General features: G+C 39.3%; 1 protein-coding gene across 7 annotated transcripts in view; it reads left to right on the forward strand.

The window, feature by feature from the left end:
* Positions 1 to 6,923, forward strand: part of ralgapb (Ral GTPase activating protein non-catalytic subunit beta) — a 52,000-nt gene extending 45,077 nt beyond the window's left edge. For all 7 annotated transcript variants that reach the window (XM_053635992.1, XM_053635993.1, XM_053635994.1 and 4 more), the window contains 8 exons: positions 123 to 281; positions 394 to 553; positions 767 to 889; positions 3,338 to 3,474; positions 3,952 to 4,057; positions 4,726 to 4,801; positions 4,927 to 5,075; positions 6,196 to 6,923. In XM_053635992.1, the coding sequence (XP_053491967.1) occupies positions 123 to 281; positions 394 to 553; positions 767 to 889; positions 3,338 to 3,474; positions 3,952 to 4,057; positions 4,726 to 4,801; positions 4,927 to 5,075; positions 6,196 to 6,389 (1,104 nt within the window). In that variant the 3' untranslated portion in view covers positions 6,390 to 6,923. The remainder of the gene's footprint in view (positions 1 to 122; positions 282 to 393; positions 554 to 766; positions 890 to 3,337; positions 3,475 to 3,951; positions 4,058 to 4,725; positions 4,802 to 4,926; positions 5,076 to 6,195) is intronic.
* The last annotated feature ends 11,724 nt before the right edge of the window (positions 6,924 to 18,647 follow it).

The following is an 18,647-nucleotide window of genomic DNA, read 5'->3' on the forward strand; positions in this document are numbered from 1 at the left end:
TTCTTAGTGAAGGAGAGAACGATACGGATTCACGCAAAACCTAGCGAATGTGGTGCGCGTCGGACCAGCCGTAATCTCATGTGCAGCAATCAATATGTGCCTGTTTTCTTTCTCTTTCTCAGGAGCCAAGTAATAGTCGTTTGCCTCCTCACCTCATCGCTCTGGACTCGGCTACATCAGGCTTCTTTGATGACATTGGCTATCTGGACTTGTTGCCGTGCCGACCGTGTGACACAGTATTCATCTTCTATATGAGGGCAGGCCAGAAGAGTAGCCAAGAGGTATGAGCAGCCTCTGTGCACTATATATGAGGATTGTATTGGTGTGTATCGATCAAGATTGTTTTAAGGATCTGCTGTGTGTGTGTGTGTGTGTGTGTGTGTGTGTGTGTAGATCCTGAGGAATGTGGAGTCCTCAGCAAGCGTGCAGCCACATTTTCTGGAGCTGCTGTTGTCTCTTGGCTGGCCAGTCGAAGTAGGGCAACACCCAGGCTGGACTGGGAGTGTGTATACCAGTTGGACTATCAACACATCCAATGGCACAGACACACCAGGTACACATGCTTCATTACACACACAGTCTGCATTAGACTGCACATTGTGTAATGCTGTCAATATCTTAATGGTAGTCAGGTATCATTTTCTCTTCAGTAGTGACCATTGACTTTACACTGGTTTCATGAGACAATTCACAGGTTCAGTTTTAGGTTCAGTGGAACGCGGACGAATGAAACGGTTTCTTTTCTCTTTTCCTGCTGGTTTCACAGATGAGTTTGTAGCTGTGGGAGAGACGGGAGGAGGAATTTTTAACGGTGAAAAGAGGGTGCTCTACTACGCTGATGCTCTCACAGAAATCGCCTTTGTGGTGCCCTCACTCAGTGACTCCTCAGGTAAACCTCTACAGAAGTCTGTAGCTGACTGTAACTGCGCTTAAACAGAACGATCACCTCAAAGTTTTTGTGCAATCAACCCAATAGTTGCTAGACAAGATATGCAGTTGTATGATGGCTAATAGTAAGTCTAGTTTTTATCCATTAAACAGATGAGACACTGACAAATTTGGCACTGGATTCTTTTCTTACTAGTAGGGGTGAGCGATATGACATAAATATTATATCACGATTCTACAAGGCATTTCTGTGATACATGATCTGCATCACAATATATACAGATCGTACTCAACCAGAATCAGCGGGTACCGCTGCAGTTACGGCAGTAACATGTATTTCCTGTAAATTAAAAACGAATCATATTAACAGAACCACATTTAGTTCTCAAAAGCCCATGTAGGCGTTTGTTGTTTAGAATGAAGTCAAGCCGAGTAGTAAATGTCGAGACTGTGCCCTGTGCTTACTTTTACATGTACTGTTTAATGTAGTACTACTACCCCGTATTATATTTGATTCAACTTTAGAAAGATGTGCATTATTATTTATATCACTGTATCTTGCATTATTTTGTCCTTGCAATGAAATAAAAATGATAGAAAAGGTGGGTTACTCTGCATGGGAGCATTAAGGGTGGAAGCCTAGTTGTCTAAGACCCTACGTTAATTACGCTGAGTAAAAAAAAAAAAAAGGAATATGTGGTCGGTTAGATTTAAAAAAAAAAAAAAAAAATACTACGTATGGTTTACCTCAAAAATATTACGTTTCTCATCAAAACGTGATTTCGTTGCTTATGCGCTAAACTTAATTTAAACGTTCATTAATTAATTAAGTGATTAGATTGAATTATGTGAGCGTGATCAGTTCACATAGTATTAAGATAAACCAATTACATAATAATAATAATAATACATTTTATTTATTACACGCTTTTCTCATACCCAAAGCGCTACCTAAACAGGAACTAGAGTTAAAATACAAAACTACAGACCTAATACAATACAGTATTGATTGTCTACATAAGACAATCAATATAAAACAAACAATAATTGACTCTACACCCTATTGAAAAAAGCTAGATCAAATTTATCCGTATAAGCTATTTTAAAAAGATGGGTTTTCAATATTTTCTTAAACCTGCTTAAAGCGCACCTATTATTTGGCATCCAAGGCCAAAAAACACTTTAATGTGCTCATAATTTGAATTGCAGCATTACCTTTTTCCCCCCAGTATCACAAACGACTCATTCAATGATCCGTTCTAAATGCCTCCTTTCAGAGAGCATAATGTGCTCTGATTGGTCAGTCGTCCGAGTCTGTTGTGCTTGGTCCGCTGTCAGCGTGTTCAAAAAGGAAACGCCCACTACTATAACGAGTTTCGGCTCCGTCTGTTCTCGGGCAGCCGATGAAGACCAGAGGCGGGGCTTTTTATTACAAACCTACGTAGGTTAGTACAGGAAGTAAAGTCTGGAATCACTAACGACTCGTTTCAGCTGTTCAGAATCGCTTCCTTCTTTCGGGAGTCAATAACTCCGTTTGTCGTGCGCTTTGATTTTTGAAACTTTGCAGACTTTTTACATTCACAAACAGCTCCATAACACACCACATGAAAGGTAATATTTGAAAAACCATAATCGGTGCACTTTAATGTCAGCTTATGTGGGGAGTAAGAGGAGGGGCTCCTTGTTATGAGGAGTACAAGGATTCTCGCCCGATTTCTCTCTGTACCTCACACACACTCACACACACACACACACACACACACAGAAAAAGCATGTTTACATTACTGCATGACTGATAGCTAAAGTAAGTAATTACACTACTTTTTTATATTTAAAGCAACGCATCCATTACTTATGCATTAAAAAAAAAATGTGATGTTTTCTTACGTGATTTGACTCAGAGCATGCGTGATCTCGCTCTCTCTCACACACTCACACACTCACACACGCACACACTTGCGCATACCCAGGTTGTTACCATGGAGATATAAACAAACCATCGTCACATGCCAAGGTTTGAGGTTGCAAGTGACTAATCTAACTTGTCACATATATTTCTTACTGAAATACTTCATATTTGTTTGAATGCAAACCTACTCCCCCCATACCACCACCCCCCCCCCCCTCCCAATGTGACGGACGTTTTGTAGCAGAAATCATTACTCAGTATGCCATTTGTTATTTGGCTTTATATTCTTGTTGAAACATGTCAGTAATAAATATAAGTTCTTCCACCGTGGGAAAAAAATGCTCTATAGTATATTGTAACAATTATTTACAATATCAATAGTATACAGTATTGTCATATTGCTCAACCTTGCTTACTGAGGCATATGTTATTCTTGCCATGCCTATGTCTGATGCTTTAAAAAAAATTGATTCATATATTATATTTCCTAAAGATTGTTGATGATAGACATTTGAATTGTTTGTGTGTTTGTGTGTGTAGCAGAGTCACCTGAGAACAGTTTTCCCACAGCGGACTCTGATTCCCAGATGGAGCTGATGCCCAGCCTACTGAAACAACCCAACCTCACACTGGAGCTCTTTCCCAACCACTCTGACAACATGGGACCTTCACAACGGGTAAACACATCCACATAAAATCTCTCTCTCTTTCTGTTGTCTCTCTGTCTCTTTGTCTCACCCTCACTTTCTTTCTCTCTCTCTCTTATTTATATATTTATTTATGTATTTATGTATTTATATATATATATATAATATATACACACCTACTCAATTTTCCAGGAGAGACAATAGGTACAGGGTAAACATTAACAGAAAGAAATTTCAGAGCTGGAGGCCATGTGAATTGGAGCTAGAATTTTCTAGTGTGTCCTGCAGCGAAATGGAGATCTTGCTGATTGCATATCCCACAGCCACAATGTCTTTACAGCAAACACATTCTCACTTTACATGCTTGCCCTTGACACGTCCACATAAAAAAGCCGTACTTTGAGAGCAGTATGTCAGAGTCAAACCCTGAAAAGTTTTATCGTCTAAATATAACAGCTATGTTCAAATTTGTTCACTGTGGTTTTTTGGGGGGTTTTTTTTGGCCAGTCTCCCACAGCGAAGAGTAAGAAGCTGCCATCAGGAAGGAATATACCGCCTCTGGGTCCAGAGACTAAGGTGCTGGTGGTCTGGGTAGAGCGCTATGATGACATTGGTAATTAAAAAATATATATATATATATATATATATGTGTAACAGAGCATCATTTTGATAAAACTGTATAAAACCTGTGATTGATTCTGATATGGGGAATCATGTAAGAATGATTTGTTTATGATGCACTAACTGTATGTTACGTGCTTATCTATGTACTGCATACTGTCTGATCCAACAATCGCGTAATTACATGTTGTGAATTTGCTAGATGTTTTACTAAATCAGAGACTAATTGTCCAGTGAATTATTGCTTAGCAGCATAATTCAGCGATGTAATCTTTTAACAATGCCAGCTAAATTGGTAATCAAATGAAATGGAAAATATATTTCATTTCTCCGTTCACTTCAATTCCCTCTGCAGCTTCAGAGAAGTACATTTACATTTATGGCATTTGGCAGAAACCCTTATGCAGAGTGACTTGCTTTGATCTCATTTATAAATCCGAGCAGTTGAGGGTTAAATGCCCGGCTCAAGGGCAGCTTGGTGGTGCTGGGATTTGAACTCATGACCTTCCGAGCAGTAGTCCATCATCTTAACCGCTGAGCCTACCACAGAAATAAAAGCAGCTGGCTTTCTCTGAAATACTAAAAAAAAAAACCTTTATTACCACAGTCGATGTTTGTTTACATAACATTCGTAAACAAGCCTGATCCGTCTCTTTGCAGAAAACTTTCCTGTGTCTGAGTTGCTGGCCGAGACTAGCACAGGAGTGGAAAGTGCAGTCAACAGCAGTGCTTCCAGGTCAATAACTCCACATAAGATTACTTAGAATTCTTAACTATTGACAGTACGGGTCAAATATGTGCGCTGATATATAGTCTGATTTCTATACGGAACGTTTGGATTTTGTTCCCTCTCTGTCTCAGGCCCAGCTCATCCGAGAAAGACGTACCAGTCATATTCATCCACCCACTGAAGACTGGCCTGTTCCGCATCAAGCTGCACGGAGCCATGGGAAAGTTCAGCATGGTCATTCCCCTTGTGGACAACATGGTGGTCAGCAGGAGATCACTGGGTGGGTTTGGGTTTCTGCTCGTGTGCGCTTTGATTTGGCTTGACATGTACACTCTCCGACCACTTTATTAGAAACGTCCGTACGCCTGCTCATCAAGAGCTTCACATCAAACTTCAGAATGGGTTAAAAAAAAAAAACTAAATGTAAAAAAAAGTTATCTTGTAACTTTGTGAGGCATGGTTGTTGGTGCCAGTTGTGCAGGTTTGAGTATTTCAGGAGCTGCTAATCTCCTTGGATTTTCATGCACAACATAGTCTAGGGTTGAGGAAAAAGACAGCGGTTCCTGTTCTTGGCTGACAGGAGTGGAACCTGATGTGCTCTTCTGCTGTTGTACCCCATCCGCCTCAACCAGTCTGGCCGTTCTCTGGCGTTTCCACCGCTCACGATGATTTTTGGTGGGTTTTTTTGCACCATTCTATGTACATGCTAAAGAAAACTGCTTTGCGTGTAAAATCCCAGGAGATCAGCAGTAGGGATGGGCAATATCTTATCATTTGTGATGTACCGGTGAAAAATTCTCCCCACAGTAAAAATTAGTCCTCCCGCGTTAATAACGATAAAGCCTAGTTCTGTGTGTGACAGTGCGAGACCCATTCGCAGCTCACGTGCAGAGCGAACACGAGTACGGCGGAAGGTGGACGTGAAGCTGAGGAGGAGTTTATCACTAAACGAGGAGCTACCTCTACAATCTGGAACTGGTTTAGTTACAGAAAATCACTTTTACTTTTAGATCAATGTTTGTGTTTCTGAGACTCATAAGACTGCATGCAGCTGTCACTTATAGCCCAAAACATTGACGCATTATATTTTATATCGTTATCGCAATAAATACCAGAAAATATCGTGATATAGTTTTAACTCCATATCGCCCATCCCTAACCAGCCGTGCACTGTCTGAAATACTAAGACCAATCCACCATGCCATGGTCACCATCACTGAGTTCACATCCATAAGCACGTGTACAGGTGTTCCTACTAAAGTGGCCATGAGTGTACAGTTACATTTGCTGCATTTACTAGAATGGCTAGAATTCTTGGCAGGACAAAGCAAACGCCGTGCCATACACTTTTTAGCATGCTCCTTTGTTATATCGGTGTCCTCTCTGTCCATCTTTGCCAGGTTTCCTAGTGAGACAGACGGTGATAAACGCATGTCGGAGAAAGAGACTGGACAGCGACTCGTACAGCCCTCCGCATGTGAGGCGAAAACAGAAAATTGCTGAAATTGTTAACCGTTACCGGAACAAACAGCTGGAGCCTGAGTTCTACACGTCACTGTTTCAGGAGGTTGGAGAGACAAGCCTAAACCCCTAAACACACACACACACACACACGCATACAGCACAAAGCTCTTTTTTTTCCATGGTGGAGAGTTGCTGTTTTTTTTTTTTAATTGCCTAATGGCCATAGTCTTTCAGCTGTCAAAAGCTATGTTCATTGCCCATGTGACAGCTTGCTAGCTGGTCCAAACGCTGACGCCTGAAAGGATGCTCTTCCGTTTTCTCATTACTGTATTTCACGCGTTTTTATTTTTTACGTCATGTGAGAGCGGAAAAGAAGAAGCATAGATGCAAAAACATTTACTCCAATATATTATTCATAATAAACACTAAAGTGAGTGTCAGCAGTGGAGTATGGAGGGTGACCGTGGCTTTTCATCTCCAGACACATTCACACGTACACACTAGTGCCAGTCTGTGTTGATGCATAACACTTCTCTTTTCTTTTCAAACTCAGGTGGTTTTACCATTTTTCAAATGCATTGACATGGTCATGGTCATGCACTCCAACATGCTGACCTCAGCTTCATTCATATTCTCTCTCTCTCTCTCTCTCTCTCTCTCTCTCCTTATCCATTGACTGACTTCATAGAAGTCCTTATGCTGATACTCCGTTCAAAGAATGTTTGGCTCTTTCTATTTTATGTATTTATGTAACAGTTAGGAAAATGACTTAAAGTCACCAACAAACTACTGAACTCTCCAGTACAGCATCCCAGACATTTGACACTTGCTACCATCCTGCATAATCCTGTGATACACTTTGTGACCTTGTTTTTTTTTGTTTGTTTGTTTGTTTTGTCAATTTCACACTTTTTTTTTTTTTCCCTTCAGCTTAATCCAGACATATTTACAATTAAAAGTCATAAGGGCTATCTTTTGGTTTCATTTTTAAGTTACCTGCTAAATGCAGGTGCCATGTTTTTTTGTTTGTTTTTTGTTTTCTCCTTTCTTTCCTTTTTCAATTTCTGCTGGATGTCAGAAACACTGGTCTTTTTTTTAGACATATTTTTTTTTCATTCCTTATTTTTAGATTAAAAAGATTATTTGATCCAATCGTGTTTCATCTCTTATTCACTGAGAGATGCGTGTGGTGTCATCTTGCCTTCCTTGGTGTGTTTTAACATGTAGCTTTAAAACACACGTCACTACAGACAACTTGACTGAAAGGATTGACTGTTAAAACGTTACTGTACTGGTCCATGATGCTCATTCAGGTTAGCCTGCCTTTTTTTTTTTTTTCTTTTTCTTTCATGTTTTATTTCAATCCATTTAAGAAAAGACAAACATATTTATGTAATAAAGGACAAGTCTTGTGCTAGAAAATCATAAATCCCATTCTTGAACATTAAAAAATTTGACGTTAACGTACACACACGTTCTACACGATATCAGTTTTTATATCAATAGAAAAACTCCAAATTTCATCCGATGAAACGACGAATACGTGATGAATCCGTTTTACTATTAGACGACACCAACTTCACTGAGCTATGTTTCCCATCACACAGGACTTGCACCTTTATTTGGTTGGTTAGAGCCGTCCTTCTTCTCATTTCTGTAAATAATGAAGGCATCGACTTTGTATAAAGTTGGACTTTAAATGTAAATATAAGGGTGTGAAGTTTTGCTCACTCATCTTATTCTATTAGGAAAGGCACAAAAAAAAAAAAACGCTTGTTTGTATTTATGCCTATCATATATGTGTCCTAAAGAAACACATTGGGTATTGAATGTAACACATATAATGAAATAAAGATTTTAATTAACTTCTTATCATAATTTGCTGTGCTGTTTCACATGCCCTCGGTCATATACGTGTGTGTGTGTGTGTGTGTGTGTGTGTGTGTGTGTGCATTTCTGTGAGAAAATGGTCTCCATTGTAAATTGTGCATTATTCAATTCTGTAAAAGTTTGGTCAATTAAACATTCAAATGACAAGATTTTAAATTAATCATACACAGTTTCAGAATCGTAGCCAGTAGGTCTACATTGTTTACAAAATACAACACTGTTTTGTCTATGCCGTAATAACACTCATAACATCTAGATGAGTTAGTCTGAGGGAATCAGCCATAACATTAAAACCACCTGAGTAATATTGTGTAGGACCCGAGGTTTCCCAGCAGAACATTGGACAGCGCATCACACTGCCTTCGCCGTCTTGCCATAGTGCATCCTGGTGCCATCTCTTCCCAAGGTAAGAGACGCATACGCACCCGGCCGTCCACATAATGTAAAAAAAAAAGTGCTTCATCAGATCAGGCCACCTTCTTCCATTGCTCTATGGTCCAGTTCTGATGCTAATGTGCCCATTGTAGGCGCTTTCGGTGGTGGACGGGGGTCTGGCTACACAGCCCTATATACACAACAAGTTGCTATGCACTGTGTGTTCTGACACCTTTCTATCATAGCCAGCATTTAACTTTTCAGCAATTTGTGCTACAGTAGCTCTTCTGTGGCATCGGACCAGAAGGGCTATCCTTCGCTCCCCATCTGGCTCAGTGAGCCTTGAATGCCGATGACCCTGTCACTGGACCACCGGTTGTCCTTTCGTGGACCACTTTTGATAGGTACTAATCACTGCATACCGGGAACACCCCACAAGACCTTGTCAAAGTCGTTCAGATCCTTATGCTTGCCTATTTTTCTTGCTTCCGACACATCAAGTTTGAGAACTGACTGTTCACTTGCAGCCTAATATATCCCACCTCGTGACAGGTGCCACTGTAATGAGATAATTGATGTTACTCACTTCACCTGTCAGTGGTTTTAATGTTATGTGTGATCGGTGTATATTTGATGGGTATTCATAGTCTAATACTGTTGAGTGATTAAATTAGCAAAAAAAATTGATTAAATTAGCAAGATAAAACTATTAAACTAGTGTCAGTCAAGTCCCTCAAGTATTTTATTCATCCTCCAGTTGGCTGTGGTTCTGACTTTTTTTTTTTTTTGGTAATAGTTGGGCAATTGAATGCTCTGTGCTGGTGTCTGGTTTGGACAGCATATTTCAGGCTCTGGTTCACTAGCAGTTATGTAACACATACAGTATTTAACTGTGTTTCTATGAAACCTGGATAACTTATGAGTATATGAGTGTCTGGCCTGCCTATCGGTCATGGTGATGACGTGTACCACTCAGTGGGCCAGTCTCTGTTTTGACGATGAAGCCATTTGCATCATGTGACTTCATGCAGGAATCAGTGACCCCAGGCCACCCTACTCAAGCTAGGGCCATATCAGTCTGGAATAACCTAAACGTGGCTGCAGACATAGTATCCTTGCACTCCTCAGATGAGGAATGGGGAGGAAGACTGATCATTGAACTTCAGTCCTGCTCAGTTTTAGTGTACCTCTCAAACTTGTATATATTGGTCAATGTGTCAACTTATTTTTGGCTTCCAGGGGATTCAGAAACTGGCCACACAAGTACAGTATTGATCATTGGCTTAGCAGAATAAACCAAGAATAGCACCAGTTACAGTGGAGGAACACCACTCAAAAATATTAGTAGTATGTTGCTACATGTCTGTCAGACAGCAGGACACATGGAAACTCAGTGGAAAAACAGATGGAAAACCCGAGCCAGTGGCGATCCTGAGGCGTGAATGGAGAAAAGCTGACTCCAGCTCCAGTGTTATGTATTAGTAAATTTATCTAACATGGCAGGCTCAGCAGTGAACAACACGTGGTATAGCATGGAAAACCCACTCAACCGTTTTAGCAGTGCTTAGCCAAAGGCCGACTAGTCAGTAGGTGGCAGGGAGTGTGGAAAACTCAGCAGATAATACCAAGGGAAAACCCACCTAGTAGAATGAAGGGAGCCCTATCTTTTGCACTTCATTGGAGTCCAGCTAACAATCTCAGGGTGAAAGTGGTGAGGGAAAAGTGCTCAACCACGACAGCAGCACATATTCACAGCTAGACTTTGAGCAATGTGAAATGCTTGGAGGAGATAGTGACGAGGGAGAACTCAAATCTGTGGTTATTCACCCCTACTGAGAAACAACACAGGGTAAGTTTATAGAGCTTACTCACAAACACCATGATGAGTGATCGCTAAGGCTAAAGCTGAAAAAGCTCAAAAGGAACATTTCCAAGGAAGCACTAGCAATGTATGAAAAATACACTAGATGATGGGGGGTTTATTGCCACCTATGTCCACCTTTTGGAGGATAGGTTACTTGAAGCTCTTGACTGTATTCGCATTCTGTTTAGCCAAGAGCTCCCTATTGTATATGTGGTCTGCCATATATATGTACGTTGCAAAAAGAGGAAAGGGAAAGATGGATATGTTGAAATAATATTTATTGAAAGTACAGTATCATATCACTTTTTGACTGTTGGAAGGTCACACTATTCTATGCACATGCACACAAGCGTATGCTGGTGATTCTCACAACCCCTGGTAATTAGGAGGGCTAAATTAGAAAAGTCTTCTGTGGAAGCTTTTTATTTATTTTAGTTTATTTATAAAAAAAAAATTTTTAAGGAGACTTTTCACTCAACTCCTTCTTTGCAAGACCAGTGCTCCAGGTCCAATGATAAAATTGCAAAATCTCCTACTGAAAGCCTAACTTAGAAAATCATTTCTATATAGATAGCAATAACAAAATATTTTTTCATAACCTAGCATTTGATCACTTTTCCCCACTAATAAAACAGTAAAATAATAGATTCCACTTCTATAAACTGATAGTTATTTATTCCTTTTCATCAAAACCATTTATATAGGCTGTTATTTACCTTATAACCTCCATAGATATTGAGACTCCTGTCATGAAAATTGTAGGCATGGAAGCGTTAGCTTTAGCATTAGTAAATTTAATGCTCAGCTCACTAACGTTGAAGTTCACTTTTTTCCAGCAGGACAAGGATCCAAAACATATACAAAAAACTAAATAAAAAAAAAGTTCAGTGATAACAGAATCAAACTTTTTATCCAGCCATCCCAAAATGTGGGGTGAGCTGAAGAGGAGAATCCTGGAGGATCTGGAGAGATTCTGTATTGAGGCGTGATCTCGGATTCCTTTCTCTCAAGCATTATAAGAAAGGACTTAGTATTCTTGTTTAATGGACACAAAGTACTAAATGCAAGGATTCCAATAATTGTGACATATATGGTATTGTTTTGAGTTTTCTTAGAATATATGTACTGGAAGTGAATGTTAGATTTCGCTCATATTTTCAGTGTGAGCCTTGATTGTCACTGGACCTTTGGTTGTCCTTTCGTGGACCACTTTTGGTAGGTACTAACCACTGCATACCAGGAACACCCCACAAGACCTGCCGTTTTGGAGACGCTCTGACCCAGTCGTCTAGCCATCACAATTTGGCCCTTGGCAAAGTCGTTCAGATCCTTACGCTTGCCCATTTTTCCTGCTTCCAACACATCAAGTTTGAGAGCTGACTGTTCACTTGCTGCCGAATATATCCCACCGCTTAACAGGTGCCACTGTAACGAGATAATTAATGTTATTTACGTGACCTGTCAGTGGTTTTAATGTTATGGCTGATCAGTGTAGGTCCATAGACAGGTCATAAGAGATGACCAATGACTCATGTTTTACACTCTAATGGGCCATCATTTATTACATTGTGACTTCCTCACATTTGCATAAACACATAGGTGTACACACCAACTTGTCCCTTCAGACCTCCAGCCACCTTCCCAGAACCTCTAATGGTTGACCTTAGATTTTCATCTTAGATTTCATAATCCCTGCTGTCTCAAGCACCTATCAGAACATTTTGCACATAAATAATTTTCTAGGTTTTGCACTGTGTGGAAATGAGTTCAGGTTTCTTATAGCACATTAAACTAAATGGTTGATTTTAACAGAAGTACAGATTTTGTTGATATATTAATACATGGCTGAGACAATTCTGAGAGTGGGACACAGAGGAAAAAGGCCTGTGTCAGTAGCATGCTGTGAAGTGTGTGTTTGGTGTGTGTGAGACTGCAGTGAGACTCTGACTCTTGGCCCCTTGACAGACTCTATGTGCCTGTGTTAGGCTCTGGAAGTTTTCCATGCCCAAGTCTTACCCTGCTGGAAGCCTCTCCAATGCCTTATGCTACCCTTTCCCAATCTCTCATTGTGGTCTGTGGACAGTTGATCTATTGCTTGAACAATAATATTAATACCAATAGAAATAATTTTCCAACCAGCTGCTCAAATCTTTCTAAAAAATCATTTTTAAAAAATCCATAGTATAGCCTGCTCTCTATCACCATACCACCAGTGTGTTGCAATATTTGATTACATCAGCTGGATGATTTTGAATAATGCCTAATGATGTCATATTGTGCGTCAGCATCCACAAACTCTTAGTGACAGAGCTTTGGGTAAAAATGAGTCATTTTTTTCCCCGTTGTGATTCTACAATTCCCCAGGGTGTTCTATCAGCGTGGGCTGAAACTGTTTGACCTCCACTAAGCAAACATGTAAGCAGCATATGTTATGGACAAATTAATTTAAAAAATAAAAAAACCACCTGCGAAGTCACCATGGAGTGTATATGTGCATATGAATGTGTGTTTGTGTGTCTTAGAGAAATTCATTAGACTCCTGCTTATGTATTTCCTTAAGTTGATTTTGTTATAGAGCTATCATATAATCCTTTGCTACTTATCATCACTTACTTTTTTTGCCTAAACGCCTTCATATAGATATAAAGCAAAAAAAAAAAAAAATCAAGCATAAAAACAAAACCATATATCAACAGTAGCACCATTTTATAGACCTATTTCATTTGAAAAATGTTCTTCTGTCTGTTGGATACCATAACAGTATATTCTTGAAAGATCACCAGAGCTACAGATGCTCTGAAGAAGAACAGAAGCCCTTTCCTGCCATCTGTATTACTAATGGGTTTCCCTATATACCCTGCATAACCTGCTTTACTGTTCAGCTGTCCTCAAAGAAAGTAAGCAAGAAGAGGACATGTAAAGTATTCCAGGATTTATTTTTTTTTTTAAATGGTGTGATCTATATAGAAAAGGAACAAGAACATTACTTAAGATTGGATATACACTGAGCCAGGCCATGGGGTTTTTTAAAATTAATTATTATTAATTTTATTATTTTATTTTATAGCAAGTGTTTTGCATGTTCTCCCAGGGTTCATGCAGGTTTCCTCTGGGTTCTCCAGTTTCCTCCCACTGTCCAAAAACATGCAGATAGATGGATTGGCTATGCCAGATTGCCATTGGTTGTGAATGAGTATGTGAATGTGTGTGCATGGTGCCCTGCGATGAAGCATCCAGTGTCCGATCCACCAGAACCCTGACCAGGATAGCGGTCAGACGGTGAGTAAATGAGTGAAAACAATTGTAAGCATGTTGGCTTATTAATAAAGCACCCAAATGTATCTTATTCGCATCTCACCTATTAGCAACATAAACAATATTTAACGGAATAGAAACCAAAAACACCTTTACATTTGTTGGGATCATGGTGATGAACAGATTTCCACAGGGCTAAATTAGAGATATCGTATGACAGAGGCTAAAATCCATTTTTACATTGCTGCATTCAGGGAAAAATGATGCAGACATATTAATAATACATAAACAGTATGATTCATGCTTTTGCATGCCATCCCTGCTGAAAAAAAAAACCAATAGAAACTGTCACAGGAATTCAAATGGTTTCCACTATAAATACAAACCATCAGCTAACCATTGAAACCATTACCATTACTATTATTGGTCCTTAATGGTATCCACTAGACATAACATGCCACCAATACAAGGCAACAAATTACCAGTAGAGACACACAGGCACCATTACACTTTCCATTAAAACCAATACAAATCCAGTTATGGACATTACAAATTACATTAGGGTTTCTATTGTTTTTTTCAGCAGGGATGGTTCTCAAAGTGGGGTCCACGAAGCATAGCCAGGATAAAATTTCAAGCCAGTACATGGTTTTGAATGTTTTCAAAGCAAGTACAAATAAAAATATATTTAAAAAAAAATAGGTTATAGATATTATAAACCATTTCGAATGTACAGTTTAACATGGTGCAACTGGTTAGGGGTTTGAGGGCAGAAACAAAAATGCAGTCAGAAATATATTGTACATGTGCCTAATGCAAGGTGTGCCACAACCAAAGGTCTGATTGGAATAATAATATATTTTATTACGATTTAATACAGTATAATAATTTACACTTATTGTCCACTTTATTAGGAACATCTGCACATTCATGCAATTAGCCAATCATATGACAGCAGCACAATGCATAAAGTCATGCAGATACAGGTCCAGGGCCTCAGTTTATGTTCACATCAAACAGTAATGGGGGGAAAATTGTGATTTCAGTTACATGGTATAGCTGTTGGTGCCAGACTGGTTTGAGTATTTCAGAAAGTGCTTAGATCTCCTGGAATCCCACAAGGAGCAATTAGCATAGGGCTTAATACAATACACAACCGATACATTAAAGGACATGTCTAAACATATAAACACATGCTCAAACATACATAAAACATAATGCAGCATGCTTCAATGTAAATTCAGTTACTCATAAATACCTGATAAATAACAAATTAAGAATCACTTTAAAAAAATCAATTTCAGGTTGCATTTTCAAGCCTTGCCTGGCCTTTTTCTAATCTTCAAAAACTCCTCAACTGCTCTCATCAACAAGTCATTTCCACTCACAGAACCACAGCTCATTTGTTTATTTTGTGGAGAATATGATTGGCTGGTTAGATAATTGCATGAATAAGCATGTGCACAGGTGTTCCTAATAAAGTGGATGCTGTGTGTATTTTCCAGTCATTTTTATTATTTTACATTATGACACATTATCTCTTCTAATCCGTGAAAGTTCTTAGTCTTTTATTCTAACACTTCATAAAGCAAAGCTGTTTAAAACTGCCTGTATCCCCCACCCATTCTGTTTGAGGAAGCTGATGAGAACGTGGAAGACTCTACCTGGCTTTTGCACGGAGGAACGAAATGAACCAAGTTGTCATGGTAACGGCTCCTAACCTGATTTGGTATTGAATGTGGAGCAGTCGTGTCTCAGTGTTTGACATGTTCACATCATTTTGTAAGCAGACACACACAGCAGAGACCTAGTTCGGGTTAATAAGCCACGTTTCCTAACGTCACGGATCACTCCGAGTTCACGTCCTCTTCCAGAAACAGGTTCCATTTTGATAGATCATAAGCCACTGCATTCTATGTATGATATCATAGTGCATCATCATACTCTCCTGCTTCTGGGGAAACCACAGTGGCTTTTATGTTTATGCCCACAAAGAGCCCCCCTGTTGTGTCTGCAGTCCATTAAATCATTTTAGACTGTTACAGGGGAAATGTTGGTTAAAGAAAATGAATATGATCTTTATCCTAGCTTAAACAGTGGATTAGTAATTCAAAATATTTCACTAGGTGAAATTCCATCAGGCTCTTTCAGAGTAAAGTAATTTCATTATCCAGAGATGAAATGGTTGCTAATGGTTTCTTTTATCAAATTCAGCTGAGCTGTTCCAAACTGGGAGATTTTATCAACTATTAGTAGAAACCAGTTTATACCAGTAGGGTCAATTACACTATGTATAAAGTCAAATGCTATTCTTATGGTATTTCTTTTAGTGCATCTATAACATAAAACGTCGGTTTCCTTACATAGAACACTTCTCTCTTTTTTTTTATGTTCTGGATAAATGTCAGAATAAAATGGAATTATCAATAAATTTATGATTATGATTATAAATGTCCATTTTCTGTTTTTTTTTTTTCTTTAGTTAATCAATCATTTCAGTCTCTGCACTGGGGATCCTGAGTGGAGGTACACATAAAAACTGGCTTATTGTTCACTGGGCTGTTGTCATGGAAACGCCTGGATGAACAGATGAAAGGCTAGCCTCCATCCTGTTCTTCTGCTTCCATGCCTCTCGGTAGAAAAATACCATCCACACATGCATTATTTATCACTATCACAACAAAAGTCATCTATGATGTCACCCCCAAGGTCCTTCTGTACTGAAACCTCTGATTAACATCCAGTATGCAGCTGTGCAGTGCATCATTCGGCATTAAATTGATTTCATACGACAAGCCGATAAATATTGTAGGTTTTAATGTGCAATAAACCTAAGTATGCTTGTTTTCTGGTGGAAATTGAACATCCAATATAGAGTGTAGTGTGATCAATCTCCTGGCTCCTGTATATCAGTAGCCCTTCATATGCACAGTAACATAATCATTACACTTAAAACTCATGCTGATAAATAATAATCCATAAATTATATGACTTTCCTGCATAGGTCTAATAAAACAACATGCATAGTATTTGCCTAGTCAATATGTTATTGAGGAAAGGAACAAAAACTAGAATTTACACTGAGACAAAACACATTTTAAAAGATTTAACAAAAAAAAAATATTATTAAACAAATAGGAAAATACCTTGTAGGTATGAGTGATGGTGTTTGAGACTGTTTAGAAGGGCATATCCTTCACATCCAGTGGAAATGCAATAATAACAATATCAGAGAATTCAATTCAATTTCATTTCTAAAACATTTTTAACAATTAAGATCGTCAGAAAGCAGCTTTACAGAAATCTCATATTACATTTATCTCTAGTGAGCAAGCCAGAGCAAGCAACAGTGGCAAGGAAAAATATCCTGAGATTTCATGAGGAAGAAACATTGAGAGACTCAGAATGGATCCCATCCTTTTCTGGGTGACACCGGATTGTATGATTAAAATAAAATTATAATATATATATATATAAATAATAATAAAAAATTTCTCTTCTATAAATGTATACTATAGAGTCCATCCATTTTTCGTACCTCTTATCCCACACAGGGATGTAGGGCCTGGAGCGTATTCTGGGGAACTCGGTGTACAAGGCAGGGGACACCCTGACTGGGGTGCCAATCCGTTGCAGGGCACAATCACACACACACACACACACACACACACATGCACATTCACACACTATTGGACTGGGGGAGGAAACCCCTGAAGCACAGTGAGAACAAGCAAACTCCATACACACAGGTGGGAATCGCACACCCAAACCCTGAAGGTGTGAGGCAAATGTGCTCAGCCCTAAGCCACCATACCCCCCATACTTGAGTATGGCATCATTATTGTTCTAAATTTAAGTCTATTGTATCAAACTGAAGTTATCAACTGCTCAATTGTGGAGATTTGAGTGTAAACCCTTCTTAGGAATTGCAGTCTTTAAGCTATCCAAGGTAGAATGCCTACAGCCATGTTTAGGGTGCCTGAGTGGCACCATCCACAGTAAACCCAGGCTTTAGGCTGTCCATGTGGAGCCATCCTGAATGTACATATTATCTTTGTAACAAAGTAAGGTGCTGAGTTGTTGCATAACCAGCCAACATACAAAACGTTATTTAATAAAAGTAACTGGATTGCTTAAAGTCAAGAATATGAGTTGTTTTGAAGATGGCATACAGATTAGGCTAATTGTGAGACTATGAACTGTTAATGTGAGGGAAATGGAGAGCATTAGGATGCTGGGGTATAGGCCTACCTGTTATTGCTTAGCAGTGTTGGTCTGATTCACTTCCAAATGATCTCAGCCCTCTGGTACTGCTCGCTCATCTTCATTACAGTGTAAACCTGATGAGATGTGAAATAAACGGCAGTGATTGTACTTATGATGAAATCGCAAATGCATATTGGAGTAGAATTCTATTATCGAAGTGTTAGAGAGCATGTGTCTATGATATGATGATATACTCTCTCTCTCTCTCTCTCTCTCTCTCTCTCTCTAACTGCGTGTCTCTCAGTGACAGGCCTAGGCAGGTATAGAGTATATATCAGGGTTTTCTTCATGATTAGATTGGCTGGAGCAGCTATTGTCTCAAGGGATATGATCTCAAGCTCTCTCTCTCTCTCTCTCTCTCTCTCTCTCTCCCGCTCTCTCTCTCTTTAAGGTCCAGAACACTCCCCTAGTTTCCGTTGTATTAGTGCAGACTTTTTTCTTTGTGAGCCACTATACATGTTAGACTGCCGTTGTGATGTTTACCGATTCACTGTTTGTTTGTTTTCCCTCCAATATTTTTAGTGCTCCAATATTTATATTGCTAGACCGATTCTCCCTCCATCCCCTCTGAATTATTGAGCACCCGTTCTCTTTTTTCCACTCCTGTTGTCAGGTGGTCGGAAGATGCTGATTTAGAGAGAGAGAGTGAGAGAGAGAGAGAGAGAGAGAGAGTGAGTGAGTAGGAGAGAGTGAGAGACCGAGAGACTGCGGACTCTCTTCCCGCATCGCTATTGGTTT

Source organism: Ictalurus furcatus, chromosome 11 (assembly GCF_023375685.1).
Source record: "Ictalurus furcatus strain D&B chromosome 11, Billie_1.0, whole genome shotgun sequence".
NCBI classification, from domain to species: Eukaryota; Metazoa; Chordata; class Actinopteri; order Siluriformes; family Ictaluridae; genus Ictalurus; species Ictalurus furcatus.